The 16,528-nt window shown below is 39.9% G+C and overlaps 3 protein-coding genes across 5 annotated transcripts in view; 1 reads left to right on the forward strand and 2 right to left on the reverse strand.

Annotated features, from left to right (window-relative positions):
- Ikkbeta (inhibitor of nuclear factor kappa B kinase subunit beta) overlaps positions 1-16,528 on the reverse strand; it is a 575,876-nt gene that overhangs the window by 127,748 nt on the left and 431,600 nt on the right. The gene's annotated exons all lie outside the window — the stretch shown is intronic.
- Positions 330-5,945, reverse strand: LOC143432798 (E3 ubiquitin-protein ligase RAD18). 2 transcript variants are annotated; one of them, XM_076909696.1, is made up of 7 exons: positions 5,722-5,945; positions 5,552-5,630; positions 4,941-5,472; positions 4,019-4,280; positions 3,847-3,907; positions 3,044-3,775; positions 330-405 (listed from the first exon to the last, which is right to left on the reverse strand). In XM_076909696.1, the coding sequence occupies exons 1-7, from the start codon at positions 5,749-5,751 to the stop codon at positions 395-397; spliced, it is 1,707 nt and encodes a 568-aa protein (XP_076765811.1). In that variant the 5' UTR covers positions 5,752-5,945; the 3' UTR covers positions 330-394. The 2 variants fall into 2 exon arrangements, with proteins under 2 accessions (XP_076765811.1, XP_076765810.1); XM_076909695.1 differs by lacking the exon at positions 330-405 and adding an exon at positions 2,140-2,788.
- LOC143432921 (MICOS complex subunit MIC13 homolog QIL1) lies at positions 6,149-6,993 on the forward strand. 2 transcript variants are annotated; one of them, XM_076909917.1, is made up of 3 exons: positions 6,149-6,251; positions 6,356-6,515; positions 6,693-6,993. In XM_076909917.1, the coding sequence occupies exons 1-3, from the start codon at positions 6,238-6,240 to the stop codon at positions 6,861-6,863; spliced, it is 345 nt and encodes a 114-aa protein (XP_076766032.1). In that variant the 5' UTR covers positions 6,149-6,237; the 3' UTR covers positions 6,864-6,993. The 2 variants fall into 2 exon arrangements, with proteins under 2 accessions (XP_076766032.1, XP_076766030.1); XM_076909915.1 differs by having other exon boundaries at positions 6,200-6,293.

Raw genomic sequence — 16,528 nt, forward strand, 5'->3', positions numbered from 1 at the left:
GAAGTTCCGCGATGTAAGCTCTAGGAGCTTAAGCTCGCACGATTATGGTCCAAGGAACTCCTCCAATGGACTGTACTGATATAATTCCATGATATGAAATCAAATATCGCGAATACCTTTAAACAATCTAATCTATAATTTCCCCAGAGGATAATAAACACATATTTTTGAAAATACATTTATTTTTGGAACGTATACGTTAAGAAAAGTCTGAAGCTGAAGATAGTTACGGCGGAAGCGAAAATAACTTGTGATTGTAAATTATTCCTGATGCTTGAAGCTCCATTTAGCTTTAATGATTATTTAAAAACTACGTAAGATGTACAATTATTAATTATTATTTGAAATAATTTGACGTTCTCCCTGTAACTTCGTTTCTTCTCTGCCAATCTCCTCATTGGAACACTAGAACAATAAGTTGACAAAACTTGATATCTGTTTAATTTTACAAGTACATGTTATTTTAGCTTCCACTGTATACGTATGATAAATTCAAAATGCAAGTGAAAAAGTATACAATAGACTGGACATTATTACTTCAATGGATAACAGCTTTTTAGCTTAAACGTTAAGCTTAATAAAACACACAATGATTAACTATATTTTTAAACAAGAGACTTGCTATCGAGTATTCAAAAAATTAGTCCTATATTTTATTTGGAACATCATCTTATTTTCAAACATTATTCATAGAAAAATCTGTAGAGTTTAACTAGCGCCTCTAATCGAGGCAATTTCAATATATTGAAATGTGTTTTGCACAATATTTTCAAATATTTTACAGAGAAATACAAAAATTTCTTGACAAATATTCACAATGCAATGTTCTTTTAATTTCTTTTAACAGGAATCTTTCTCCTTAAGAGTTTCTAAGAAAAGAAATCGGAGATTTATACGCAATTAAGAGCACGGTTTCGATTGAACGTTCTACGAACTTTTCGTGTACGTAGCATGGAAAAACACTAGTTTACAGTACAAGTTTTTACAATAAACTCGCGTCCTTTAAATTGTGTAGCGTTCGATAATAAACTGCTCGTATATTCATTTCCTAACTATCAAGTACTAACCGCAGCATATCAAAACGACACCCAATCGATGGGAGAAACTAATTTCTGAGGTGACTCGTACAATATTTATGGGGAATCGAAATGTACCAAAATATATAGAATTTCCAAGGTGTCCAAACTCTGGTTTCGCAAAAAATAGTTTCGGAAACACTGTCGAATGCAGACAATTTTTTAGCGCAATTCACTCGAAGCCCTAGAAAATTTCATTCCTATTAAAATGTTGCGCTCGTACTCATCCACAAAACGGAATATCACATGTAAAATACAATGTAATGATCGTTACAACACAACAATGGTATATTTAAAAAGAAATTCAGACTAAAGTGTTTCATGAATGTGATAGTTGTTCTATTAGAATGTTAGAAGCTTTTAATGTTCTATTAAATATAAAAAAAAGGATTATATTAGCAAAATATCATATATATATATATATAAAATGTACATAAATTTAAGTGTATAAATGATACCAAAGTATATGAGAAATAAAAATATATAATAAAGACAGATATTTTACGTGTAAACGATGTTAAAGACAGCTGTTTTAGCGTTAAGCTTCTTATATTAAATGTTAGTACCAATACGAGGGTGAGATGTAAAAGGTCATATGTTTGTCATCGTTTTACCATTGTTGATCCCATTCTGATCAAAATACTATAATATATTCAATAAAATTTTGGTGTCTTTGATAAACAGTTTTGTATTCTTCCCGGCATAATTTATTTATGCGAAATTAACACAGTTTATGGTACAATAAAGTTGTAAGGCATGTAAATAAAAAAAAAATAATCGATTAAAGTATAAATGTCTTTTATTTCTTCGTTTGTATTATATTAACAATTTTTGTAGAAATTAAAGTATATATTCATAATTAAATACTCAGTACACAATGTACGATCAAATATAAAATAATTTAAGGGAAAAGATAATTATATTTGGTACCAATGTTAAATGAATTAAACAAACATGAACACGATAAATCATAATCACCATAAATATAACTAAGGATTTTTATGCCAATTACGTTGCAGAAAACAGGTAACAAAATAGGACTTAATTTTATATATATTAAATGTACATACGCATACGTAAGTTATCGATTTTTTAATTCTGACTTGCATAAAAATATTATATGTATAAAAGCATCCACAATTTGATCATAGATCTTTAAACACTGCATTATACAATGTATAGAAAAACTGTATATACGCGTCGATATAGATTTCATCGTTTTATCAAAAGCTATTTTACATATAAATTTATTTCATGCGAAGGAAGAACTAAATATTTAATGTATATACCAGAAAAAGTTTTACAAACATCTGTTTTAAAGCAATTGGTTTTTTAGTTTTTCAAACTGTTGCTTTTAAGCTTCCTTCTAGGAGATTTCCTTAAAACAGTCTTGTCCTCCATAATGTCTACGAGCCGTTTTCTGAGTCTTGGTTTATTTGATAAACCTTCCACTTCATTCTCATTTGAAGTGTTTAAAAATTCTTCTTTATTTAATTCTTTAGTATCAGTAGAATTATAATTAGATAATTTCTTAATTTTCTTCTTTCTATTTAACAGACGTTTATTATCAATTTGCGTCGAATCGCGACTCCTCTTTCGAATAGGGCGATTACCGCTGCATTCAGTAGAGGAATTTATATTTTCTTTCTCCAAATTTATTAAATTAATTATATTACTATTTAAAACTCCCTGGCTAGTAGAGCATGACTTTCCTGTAAATTTTTTAATGCTTAGAAATTGTTCACCTTCGAAAATGTTAATGCTACACGTACGTACACACAATTTTTTATTACAGTTCAAAGTAATACTATATTTTTAACGTGTAATCTCTTTGTACTAAAAAATAATTTTCATTATTATTGTACCATAAAATGCCTCTTCTTTTCGAAAGTTTTTTATACAACGATATAAACTAAAATCTATCAAATTTTTAGTGAAACTTTATTGTATATCATAATTTAACTTACTGTCGATGCTATCATTACTTGATAAATCGTAGGAAATATCCTGTAAGATAGATTTCGATTTTTCATTCTCTTCTTCCTCTTGGTCCAAAACACTGTCAGAATCGGTATCCCTCACGCTACTACAAGCAACATCGATCCATTCCCCTTCATCATTCAAAGGCAATTCCTGCTTTCTGTGTAACAATTTCTGATACTTCGACATATTCGATGAATTTCTGGATGCATCGCTATCTAGCGTTGCATTGTGATACGAGTCTTCCATTATCGATTGTGTCGGTTTTTCATAAATAGACGTGTCAGACGCATCCGAATTATTATCTCCCTCTGCCTTCTCTATTTTTGTAGTTGGATGATGAGACAACACAAATCGACCAACACTTTCTTCTTTCTTTGCCTCGACGTAACCCGACGAATCATTATCATCCGAAGAAGGCAATTCAACGCTAAGAAATTTCTTTGGATCGGTACTTGAATACATTTGCAATGGGCAAGAGGTATCTGAATCGGAATCTTGGATGTACGTAGCAGAATCTAAAGGTTTAGGGTCATTTTTCTCATTATGTGTCATCGAATCATCCAAACTTTTAGCTACAACTCGACATTTAAGTGGGACATCATCTTCATTATTTATGTTATCCTCCGATTGCTTGTGCTGTGCTGACAATTTTTTTGCGCACTCAACGCTTTTGATCTTTTTAATTAAAGTCTCAAAGCTATCTTTGTGTATTTCCACTAATAAAAAGAGAACGATCATTAGATATTAGAGTGAGAACGAAAAAGATCGACAGACTTAGAAAACTTACGATATTTTTTTCGCTCGTCTTCTATAACATTCTGTTCTGAATTTCTAGTAACTTGTAATCTCTGGAATGATTAATAATATTTTATAAACTTCGTTCAAACGTGAGAAAGTGTAAAGTTTAAATACTTTGAGAATAATTAGACGGAAAATTATATGTTAACCGAGATATTAACATTTGCATATGTTGTCTTATTCATTTTCTTCTCCAAATTCTCTTCATCCTCGCATTGTTTAATCAATTCCGAAACTGACCGCGGGTTCGATTTATCGCATTCCGCGTTATAAAGGACAATATATCTATGTAATCGAGCCTCCATAACTTTTCGTTCTCCTTGGGATGACAAACCAAATTCTTTTAATTTCTTTTTTAACACGGCATCTTTCATTAAGCTAACTACTAACTTTGGTAGCGGTTTACGTGTTGAAGGCTCAACTCTATAAGAATAAATTCGTCGGTCATATTCTTCTAATCGAACAGTTCAATGGTACTATTTTACTACACAATATTTTCTATATCTACATAGAATGAATCCTGTAATTCAAACAAATCATACCTCTTCTCTCTAACATTTTCTCGCGATTGTAGGCAAAAAGAAGGTAAACGAGGGGTTTTAAGGCCCAGATGCTTGGTAACCGCGTCGATTGGGACGATGACGGGTTTTATGGTACGGACTGGACCTGCTGAAAGGGGACCAAGATGGGGTCTGAATGGAGTGGGTACCATAAAATCTGATCGTCGTCAGAGAGTAAGAGGTGAGAGCACCTTGACGGGGATAAGGGTGTAGGCGTTTGAAAGACAGCTTCCTTTCTGGAAGATCGTAATTGGCCAGGAAGGACAACGCTTACTGGTTAGCGAAGAGTTAAAAAGCGTAGGCGAACGGAGATTAGAGCAGAGTTTAGAGACTTGGAAGAGAGTATTTCTTTTATATTACTCCCCACAAAATCAAGAAAGAAGTATGATTTGTTACCAATTACATAAATCGATCTGTGCATAAGTTGTTAAGTGTTTTCTTACTAGGTAAGAAAAGAATACTGATCATTGGAAATATGTATGTTACGTATTAAAAAAATGAGAAAATCTCTTATTACTCTTACATTTGTGGTTTCTCTTCCACAGACTCTCTTCTCAGACAATCGTCAAGATGTCTGTTTATATGTAATTCTGATACATTAACTTTACATACTGGGCACATAACAACCTTTTCATCTACATTCATTACAATCATACGTTTACTAGATTTAGGTGTAAACATTAAAGGTATTTTAGGTCTTCCGCTGGTACTAGGGCTAAATATATCTTTTTGTACGGATGGTGATGTATTAATTTTGGAAGTGGGAGTATTATTAATAACTTTATTGACAGGAAATTTATTTTCTATATTCGTACATGTATCGTTATTTTGGTGCAATGACTTTGGGGTACTAGGAAGATTATCAATTTCATTGAACTTCCCGAACTGGACTTGGATTTGTAAAGTCCGCTGTAATTTAGCTTTAATCTGTGAGAATTGCATTATGATCTCATCGAGTACTTTATTTTTCCTTAAATCTGGTTCGAAAGTGTCCGTAAAGCATGTCGGACATTGGGTTTTGTGATGTAAGTATTTTCTAATGCACAAAGAACAATCTAAAATTTTAAATGAACACTATAAAATATTTGAACGACAAAATACCATTGTATCAAGAGCAAACAATCTTAATCTTACAGCTATGAGAGCACGATGTCATAACAGCTGTATTCATAAATTCGTAACATATTCCACATAGCAGCAAATCTTCTATACGCTACAAAAAAAATTTCTCAATGCAATTTCCGCTTCCATGATACGCACGAATAAATTAATTAATACTACTAACATAGTGATTACAGCATTACCTTTAATTCTATGTACTCCTTAGGCCACATCACGTTGCGCAATAAAAATAATAGATGTACAAAATAATTTTAGGGTTAACTCAAACAATCATTTTTGAATGAAAACTATTAGTTATTCACTACATAAAGAGAAATATAAACGAACAAATGTACACACGAATAAATAACACACGTATATAACTCGTAATTTATAAATTGTGTAAAAAAAACAGAAATTAAATGGAAAACGATCCCTCCGTCAAATTAGCATGTCTTTAAGGCTAGTACGTATCAATGTTGTTGCAATGTACATAGAGGGCGCTGCTTTCATTGGTTATTTGGGGGATAGTGGGAAGCATGACCAACCAATCAGAAACGTTGCTGGCAGATAGAGCCGTGCTCTAGACGAGACGCATACAACGTACATAGAAATCTGATCCAAAGGTGCCGCTAGGTTTTACATAATATGTGTATTCCTGTATAACATACGAGGATCTGTCAAGAAAACAATTGCATTACAGTAATTTATATTATACGATGGCCTTACTGCGGTTAGTACCTGTTCTGAAAGTTAAGGATGGAATTGTGTCATGGTATTTGATTCTACAGTAATTGTATAAGTAATTTGAGTGCTACCTTAAGGTTATGTTTTTAGGTTCGCTATAAAATCCACGATTGCTGGCGGTATAGTGTACTATACTTACCAGGAGGGATTGTGGTCGACGGCGGAACAAACTGCGGAATTGTACAGAAAATTGTACGTAAATATTGCGCCATACGTTAAAGAAAATATACCAGAAAATGTGACCAAAGAGGTAATGTATTTATTACTTAATATTGTAGACAGAATATGTTTTCATTTATGTTTTAGGAATTGTTTGCAGTCGAACAACATTATAAGATTAATTTTCTTGATTATAATAAAATGCTAATGTGGTTACAGAATGTTTACGAAGTGTTATGTACTTGAATGAGTTTGGATTTTTATTCAGGTCGCTCAGATACCAAGTGTGACAGATATCACAAGTTTCATGAAAACGTCTTGGAACAAGGGAGTTATAACGAGCATGAAATTTATATCTGATCTGCCCACGCATACTACTAATGGTGCTACTAGTTTATACAAAACTGCAGAAAAATACATAAAAGACCTTAACTTATAAAAACAAATTTAATTTAACATGACATTGTTAGTATCATTTTACATATTTTAGATTAAAGTTGAACACAATTAGTTCATAATAATAAAACAGTTGTTATTTATTTGTAAATATATTTAATTTTTGAACTTTATCACAGTAAGAGCACTGTGATGTTACTTGCTTCTTTACTTCTTAACTTATATTTCAATAGCTTTATTGCAATTTCTTGTATTTTTCAATAGTTTTATTGTAATTTATTTGGTATTTCGCGCTTTAGAGGTAAAAGAGAGAAAGATATAGAAAGCTATAAGAAAGAGTGAGACAGATGATATCGACCCCCACTGTAGAACCCCTGGCGCCAGCTCTGTCAAAAGTGCTCAAACTGGTCGCACACAATTATCGACAGCGAAGTAAACTACTCAAGAACTGCTATCGCTATCTCTACGGAACGTATTGAAACAATTGCTCGACTAATTTGAGTATTGCTCCAAGAAATGGCGCTAGTAGCTTTTGAGTAATTTACTTCGCAGTCGATTATTGTGTGCGACCAGTCTGAGCACTTTTTGAAGAGATGACTCCACGGGTTCTAGAGTAGGGTCAGCAGCATCTGTCTCACTCTTTCCTATAGCTTTCTTATATATCTTTCTCTCACATGCCTCTATAGCGGGAAATATGATTTACTGTGTTGTCTGGGCATTTATTTTACTTTTCAAACGTAATTTCCAAATTAAAATAATCTGCTTTATTTACAGATGCTGTTGAACACCTCCAAATACACTTTTATAACTTTCATATACTCACATATCAATTTAAATCCTTTGCACTCTAAGCACTGTTAATCTCACTCGTTACATCTCTCAAAGTTCTAATACAACACCTGACTGTGGTTGAATCAGCGTTACCAACAGCCTCACTCGTATCCATCTATACAATTTTATGCAGCCTCTCACTTTCCCGACAATAGGACAATTTTCTGGCGACGTTGGTCGTGGACGATGTCAGAGAAGAAGGTATAAGGGTGCAAAAAGGAAGTGGTTGCACCTGGCACCTCGGACGACCCTAAACTCACGCCTGGCAGATTCCTCTGCACGTGCTGGCCTATCGACTCGACCATCATCCATTACTGACAGCCGGTCCGTTCTCCTCCCGATCCCATGCACGGTCAAAATAATAGAAATTGCGGAGGAATTCGTGTTCCCTGCCATTCTGTCCCCTCTTATTGTGGCGTATCCAGGTAGTCGAACAGCGCTACCACCATTGTGCACTCAAAATACGCGTTTTCATGCTTGAAAATCGACGCACCGTCGACTTCCACTTCCTCTCCATCCTTATTGGAGTTTAATGGCGACTGGACCAGGTGTCACGGTTAGTCAGCCTCTCTTTTCAAGCGTTTACTCGCGAAAAGCAGAACTGGTTTATCGTCGTGGATTGGATCTCGCGGATTCGATTGACCTCGGCTAAATGGAAATGTCTATTCGGGTCGCTTGAATCGCGAGCCGAGCATTTTCAAAGTTTCGCCGTCGATCGACACTTTTTAGTGATACCATCTTTCTACAAAGAGTGTGTTTCAAATTAATACATCATGGTCATTGTATCGCGATTTCGTACGTTTGGATCGATGGAGATTTGTTGCAGAAAAATCTGTGTTTTTAAAAAATCTAACTTAAAGAGAAGACGATCGACTCTCGATCAAAGCTTCCGTGGTCCCGTAAGTACCAGATTGAAATTGCCCAGCGGCCATTTTGGTCCACGGCATAAGAACAATTTACCATTCGCCTTGGTATTGGTTCGAATGGCAATTTGAAACCGGATTCGTCGTTGCACCTACGCGGAGATCGAAGTTTCGTCTCATTAAATCGATGCTTCGTGAAGAGGTGGTCATCGAGAACACACTCGACTGCGCGTACACGTCCGACCAACGACATTCTTCTGGTTAATAACTGAAAAAGTATGCAGTCAGCCGCGTTCCAGTGGCACGGAACGTTAATTACTCGCGTCCAATTTACCTGCACTTAAAAACAAGCCGCGGGAACGCCTGTTGATACCTTCGCGGCACCCAAGGCGACTCGTGGCGAGAGATCGTAACGACGACGGTGCAACGAAGGAGCCGCGCGGGAAGTCGTCCGCCCATGTATCCAGCTTAACGATCTTTTTCTCCTCCGAGCGATTCGTAATTATGCATAATCCGTTCTTACCCGGTGTGTCCTATCGCGTCCCCGGCTCGTTGCTACTAATTAAACCCCGCTGAATGCATTTCGAGCAACATAAGCGGTTCATTAATTTCGTTGATTGCAAGAAGCGAACGGTGAGCAAAGACAGCGGCCATATTTCTCTGGTACTCGACGACCGCCGCCGCGCCCTTGCGAGCGCCAACTGACGAGGAGAAGCATTCGTTAAGACAGCCTCCGGTTTCTTTCGAGACGAGCCCGCTGGAAAGAACACGGCTACGCGGAAGAACAGGAAGAAGAGGCGAGAGGTTGGGGGCGCAGAGTCGTTGCCGATGAAACAGCAAGTGGACCGAGCACTGGAACGTGTCTCAGTGCGTGGGATACTTATTTAGTTGAAACTGTTCCCTGGCTCCTTCCTTGCCAGCCCCTGCTAACCCACCCCTTTGTCTCAGCCTGGGTCTGTATGTATTCCTGGAATACTAATGACGCGGCAAGAAAATCCTGCCCGGTGGATGTAACGTTCGAGGGTGGCCAGCCGCCCATTGGTGCCGGCGGGTGTACCTGCAAAGTTTTCCTTTCACGCGCCAACTCGTGGTAACCGAGTCGCTTCGAAGGCGCCTCCGTAAACGGCGTAACGTCCGTTGCGTTTCATAAATTAGGAGGAACATTCCTCCTGGGAGGGCAAACCCTCCGAAACTCGGCTCAGTACCGGAAGACGTACTTGCCTCGCCGCGGTTATGGCCGTAGGGGGAATACGATTGTTTCGCGATGGCATACGTAAAAGCGGCGTCGAGCCAGGGCGTAAACGGTCCGCGGTACCCTGCTACCAACGATACGACAAATTGCGGATGCCCCGTGCGCTGTTCGACTCGCGAATTAATTAACCGCGAGCCACCGCTGTCTCTACGAGCATATGCGCCTCTGCTTATCGTCGAGAGTCGAGGTGTGCTCGAGGATTTCGTTGAAATTTCCTGGGTCGATGTTACGATGCTACGAGGTAATTGCTTTTTGTACTGTTCACTGTCGACGCACTAACAGAAGTTGGAAAATTGTGTTTGGAAAATGTGTAATTAGTATATGGTTCAAGGTGACCAGACGTGGCGCTTTTGATGCGACAGTTTCGATTTTTAATCATTTGTTTAGCTACGATGCTACGATAATTATTTTTCTAGAGTGATTTTGTAATTTCGTTGACGATGTTACATCGACGAAAGTTTTGAGTTTCAAGATTAAGGAGGGGGGGCGGTGGGAATCGTATTATGAGAATGGCGCTGGGTGCCCTCGGCGAGGGTGGCGGAAACGATCCAACTTATTAACATGGAAATCACATGGAAGAGGAACTGCCTCGTAAACCCCTTTGTAAACATTAAAATTAAAGCACCTATGTTTGTTGGCATAAGTCACCGAAGTGGAATTCGCGGGGCTACGACCGGTCGTTAAATAAACATTTCGAGGTACGCGCGAGCCACGGATAATCATTGGATTGGATATTGTTATGGAGTGAAATTAATGTAACACCGAATATCGAATTGATAGAAACGGGGGTGTCCATTTTAAACGATGAATCAGCGGACCTCGATTGTTCCGCGTTTGTACTTAAACGCAGCGCACCGATTCGGCGATCGAGCCACCCCTTCCCCTCCGCAGAGATTTCGAATAAACGAAACTGAAATAAAAAAGGAAAAAACGTTTAATGGATGCAATCGAATCGATTAATTCGTTTGTAGATACGTGACGAAAAATAAAATGCTGGGACATATCGGATCGCTTTTTATCCGTGCCTCGAATTATGTGTACACACCCTGAATACAGGTTTGCGTATAATTGATTTAAAAAAAAGGCTTATCATCGTCGTTTAGGATATGGTTCCCTTGACGCTGCGCAGGCATGTCTGCGATCCATTAATTTTAACGTAACTACTGCTAACTTTCTGATATCTGTTTTAATATTCGTCTACGTATACGTAACTCTGAATTTCGAAACTGACTGAAAACGCATGTGGAGGCGGATACTCTGGTTTCATCCCCTAGTAATCGCGCGAATGAAAAGTTGAAGTAAGTAGGGGTGGTTTTAACGTTTTCCACCATCTCTGTGGAAAGTTGCAATCATGTTTCTCTCCCTTCACTGGAGGGTTGAATTAAGCCGTGTATTAAGGGCAGCGAGCGCAACTATTTAAATTATTATCAATTCGATGAGAGTAGAACCACTCTCTCGATGTGTGAAATAAAATTTTTTCAATGAATATCGCCATTGAATTCTTCAATCGCGAACGAAAATCCACTGCGAATCGCGAGAGCGCGATCTCCGATTTTAACTGTGCACCAAAATTCAATTTCACGTTCGACGCCTATCCCCATCGAGATTGGCCGAAAAATTATTCCTCGCGCGGCACGAATTTGCGCAGAGCAGCTTCCCCCGGCTCTCCTGTAAATTACTATCATTTGCAAAGTTCCCTGGTAGGTGATTTAAGAAAAGACAAATCGTTCTCGTTTGTTGCGCAACGGTGGGGAGCAAAAAACACCTGCCGTGGGATTTCGCGGGACTGAACTTAACGAAACTATTCGGTACGGTGGTAATTTCCGTTCCAGGAACACCTGAGGGATGTCGCGCGAGCTAAAAACTGATAGAAACCTAGCGCAAGTACCTCTGCTCACGCGTAGAATTAAGGAAAGGTTCCTCTTATGCACTGTAATGTCGATAGACGTGATGTATGGCATTTGCGGACTGATCGACAAACATGGCTGTCGAACGATAAAGCCACGAGGGGAACACGTCCAGTAAAAGAGGAGTGGTGGAATGCAACTGAAGCGTTGAACTGATGGACAGGGCAAATCCATGCACCATCTATCAATCGCTCGAGTGTAGGTAGAACGGGGTGAACTGGGACCACTGAAAGATAGTGCGTGGGCTGAGAGGGTGAACGGTGGTAGTTCTCTCAGCTCCGGTTACGGATAGCATCCCTCTCGCGTTTCTAGATCGAAATTCTTCGATACATACACGTAGCGTCTGCTGACTAATCAGCAAAGAGTAAATCCACGCATTGTCTATCATAGTTGTTAAAAAAATAATTATTGGATACACAGAGGCTATGCAGTTCGACACTGAACTTCTGTCCTTCAGACGATTTGTCCAACCCTTGCAGAGGGGGTTGGACGACGTCTCTCTCGGTCAGGGTTCCATATCGTGGGCAACGATTGGTATCTGTTAGCCAAGTTTCGTCCGCCGCGGAAGCTAAGTACGAAGTATAAGCGGGCTTTAAAAGCGGGATTGAACTCGCGATGGGAACCACCCTCGCCTAGCTTCAGGAAATCTGATACGGTTCTTCGCGGTATCGCAAAAACTTCTCTCCTCTCCTCAGCAAGTTTTCCACCCCGCCACGGCACGCGAAATACTTTCTATCGTCCCAACAAGCGTTCCGCTGCGGGGTGGTAGATAAGGCACCCCTCAGCTATTATCTACATTGCTTATTGTCCGAGGCTTTCACACAGAATTCACTGGGAACCGAACTGTTCGATCCTCAGCAGCGTATTTGTTTCTCACTTTCGTCTTCCGTGGCGGAGGTTCTCGTTCTTCCGCCTTTTCGAGGGGTTAGAAGATTCGAGAGACAGACGAAGGGTAAAAGGAGGGGTGGAATGGATCGTGACTGTTTGCGTAATTGCGTAAATCTAATTCGATCGGTCGCAGACGTGGATGAATCGAAATACTGAAGTGACCGAACGCCTTGAATTTTCATTGACTTGGCTCGAAGTCCTTCAGGCTAGTTTCAAAGGGGAAGGTCATGAAATTTGCACAGGGTCGAGTTCAGGGATCTTTGGTACGGCCGTGGTTCGTTCGAGTTTCTTCAACAGAATATTTGAGGCTCGTAATAATTGATGTCTGTCTCAATTTTACCATTAAATTATGCTTACAAACGCAATCTTCCATTCGTAAAAGTTGCATAAATCATAGTTTCTGAGGCTTTAAATGATTTTCGATTTTCTACTCTTCGCCCACGCGCACTCCTTTCCAACAATCGGTCCCAATTGTGATCAGACATGGATAGATGTCCACAAATCATTGCGAAGCGTCCCAATGCTATCGCGTGAGATATCCATAGAACGATCCGAAGATGAGAAAATTTCGTTCTCTCTTTTCAGAGAAAATTGCGACATCAAATATAGAAGTTTGTCGAGTTCCGCAAGAATCGTTTCCCGTAGATCAGTGGAAATTCCCGCGCGATCCACGTAGTCGTCGCGGGGATATGATTTTCGCGCGATTTAAGATGGCGACACAAAGGACTAAAAGTGGTCGTTACGGGGTGATACATATTCTCGCGTAACCAGGAGTAGATTGAACGCATTGTGGCGAATTCAGTCGCGTACACGCGTGGAGAACGGGTGCGACGAGGGGGTGGAAACGAGAATGAGATAGACAGAGGGTGGCTGGTGCATTTTCGACGATAGAGGATCGATTGGACGCCATCTCGTCTCTTGCCAGTCACAGGTAAACAGAAAGTAACGCCGAAACTCTCTGACGCAATAACGAATAACGTGGGAGAGGAGTGAAAATTAAAGACGCGTGTATAAACATGAAGACTAGAGATCGAGAGGATATTGCGCCGCCTTGTTTGTTGCAAATCGCTAATCAGAACTATCTCATCTCCGCGCGGTGTTTTCGACAGCCAGAGCAACTTTAATTAAAACATGTCGTGCGTTTTCACAAAAGCCACGCGGACACACGACCGACGTACGTGTGGGTATCCAATGGTTCACGTCGGAAGAATGGCGCGCGTCATTTGGCTAGAATACTTCTTTTCTGCGGTAACATTTGTAATTAAAGGAAAACTTCATCCCGCGGGAATAAAATATAAACGACGTAGGATACTCTATTTTTCGGGAATTTGTTCGAAGTCAAGAGTGAATCCACTGTATCATTTTCTTTTAAAAGTTTCTCGTATGATTTAATATGCAATCATTATGCACTGCTTCTACCTTATAATTAGCATATTTCGACTGAAGTACGTGGCAAAATTTGAATTTCAATTTCAATCTTTTATTATAAATATGCAAACGAATATTACTCATACCTATGAAACGTGTTGCTTCGGTTTTGCTAGAGATGAAAGAGGAGAGCTGAAAGGAGAAGAAAGGGGAGAACATTCGTCCTGGGCATACTAGTGGACTCATCAGTGCAACTATCTAGCAGATCCTGCCATACCACGCGAGGATATTAGAGACAAGCCAAGAAGTGGTGCATATCGAAACAAATAGGAAACCGTGTGTCTTTAGGAAACTATGAATGTCACTGTCCCTCTAGTAGCCAATGTCGAAGGACCACCACACCTATATCCAAACAATACCACCTAAACAAAAATCATTAAAATCTTCCTACCGCTCATACAAAATTTCAATAGTCACCAATACGAAGAATAAAATACCAAAGCGTCATCCCTTTCAAGTATCAGTATGTCCACGCGAGCCACCCTCTAATATCGTTTTCACGAACAACCCAGCGCGTCGTAAAATCTATTATAATTGACGATGGTGGCCGTGGCTCGGAATATGATTTGGTCGCATCGAAAATTGAAGCGTGGAGAGAGTTGCGTCACCGCGTACGAAGCAACCGTAACGGCGGACCGACCCCGTAATGAGTAGGTGGGCTGGTTGGTTCTTTGCTAAAGGGTACGCGTCACGGCGGAGTACCGTACTGTCTGCGCAAATCCAATTTTACGAGGCTCGATCCCAACGGATCGAAGTGCATCGCCTACACCGGGGGGGGATGCCACGCAATACGCTGGTCTCTGGCATGACGGAAGCTGAATTCCACGGGGAATCGAAGCTTTTGGCGACTTAGCTAGGCAAGGCTGGCTGGCTGCTCTTGGATAGCGGCGCGGCGACCCGGTGTCGAACGGCCAGGGGCTTGTTGGAAGACGAGGAACGGCGCTCGTCCGGGTTAAGGAGCGAGGTGAAAGAGGGATAGGGGCTGGGGATCGTACGCCGTAGGGAGGAACGGTCGAGAGTTACAGGCAGAACCGATCCCATACTATCGCTGGCAGACGTATAGCCCCGTCCGCCTTTGAGGGCTTCGTGAAAAAGAATCGTATACAGAGGGAGGGTTCGGGGCAAAAATCGCGCGGAAGTGCACGTTTCCACAAATAACCATAGTATTTTACAGTTCTTCTCGATTTCAGCCATAACTGCCCGGGTCACACGGTGTCATAAATCTGCCGCCCGTATTTCTTTTTAACGTCGTATCTGATATCGCTGAAGGGTGTAAACTCGGATCTGAAAGTCCCGTACGTATATTATACGAGCCGGGTTAATACTTCGAGTACCGCATTATCCATGTCTGTATATAATTTTGTTAAGTATAACAATTGGAAGTATGTTGAACGAGGATAAAACCTATTAGCTATATAATTTGAAGATTACAGCAATTTGTATTGTAATTAATTATTCGTCAGTTCTTGAGAGTCGTGGTGAATTTGCTCTGGAATTAATAACGAATGCTGTTTAATTTAGATTTGAGTTGTACTGTTATAGAGCACTTAATAGTTTGGCGATTGCTGGTAAAGTATTACGTTGATTAGCGATTGATTGACAGTCGATATCGTTTCATTTCCTAAATTAACATTTCATCGTATCGAAGATGAAGTGTAATTTATTCAACTTCGAAATTCGAATTACAAGGTACCCGCTATTTCACTACGTTTCATTAACCCAGCACCTTTTAACAAATTCAGCGAAACCTCTGAACCCGTACGCCTCTTTTTCTACAGGCTGAGAAACTGCTACGCAACGTACGCGTATTAATAGAAAATGTTTTTTTAAAAATTGCTAAAAAGATCCTTTTAAACGCCGCCCATTATTACTCTGCTCTCCATTTGCTAACTACGTTTCCGTGTTACTCCCGCATTTGTATACCGGCTGTCTCTTTGTATCCCTGTACGTGGTACTAATGCATAAACGGAAATATTGTTAGTTACTAATCGCGGTGACAGTGGCGGCGGGGAATCCGCGCGGCCGCTCCCTCGCCCCAGAGTACTTAACCCAGAGGTGATTTTGCAACTTTTGTAGGACAAAGGTGCATTCGTAATTTCGGAAGTTGTAACGAGGCTGCTTTGAATTCTGATGAGCCACGGATCGGACAGCGTTTCGTTCGTTAGCGACGCAAACTGCAACCAGGCGTCACGCTAATTTCGACCGTTCCATATTCGCCCCGCGCCCTTCATTTTATTCTAATTACCGTTATCGTTTATGTGTCATCGCTAATTAACTCGACGCATATGCCGCCGTATAGGAGCGTTAAAAAAGGAACGGTTAACGCACGCTGCTCGAGCATGCTGTTACTTTCAGAACGACCGAATGCCGCCTCTCCGCCATTTCTTCGCCACTGTGCGACGCATCCGGACTCATCGCTTACATATTAACACGATTCTAAGTAGTAACGCATTGAAACTGCTATATAATTCTCAAACCATTCCCTGCTCAACCGATCTCACTTCCCTTTGTCCCAAAAACGAGAAAAATGTCGCACCCT

This window comes from Xylocopa sonorina, chromosome 2 (genome assembly GCF_050948175.1).
Source record: "Xylocopa sonorina isolate GNS202 chromosome 2, iyXylSono1_principal, whole genome shotgun sequence".
Taxonomy (NCBI): Eukaryota; Metazoa; Arthropoda; class Insecta; order Hymenoptera; family Apidae; genus Xylocopa; species Xylocopa sonorina.

Coding starts and splice junctions, on each gene's coding strand:
- LOC143432798 (XM_076909695.1), bottom strand. CDS start 5,751: ATGTGGCCTAAGGAGTACATAGAATTAAAG. Junction 5,473..5,551: donor GACATCGTGCTCTCATAGCT/GTAAGATTAAGA, acceptor TTAAAATTTTAG/ATTGTTCTTTGTGCATTAGA. Junction 2,789..3,043: donor AAGTAATGATAGCATCGACA/GTAAGTTAAATT, acceptor AAAAATTTACAG/GAAAGTCATGCTCTACTAGC.
- LOC143432921 (XM_076909915.1), top strand. CDS start 6,238: ATGGCCTTACTGCGGTTAGTACCTGTTCTGAAAGTTAAGGATGGAATT. Junction 6,294..6,355: donor AAGGATGGAATTGTGTCATG/GTATTTGATTCT, acceptor TTATGTTTTTAG/GTTCGCTATAAAATCCACGA. Junction 6,516..6,692: donor CAGAAAATGTGACCAAAGAG/GTAATGTATTTA, acceptor ATTTTTATTCAG/GTCGCTCAGATACCAAGTGT.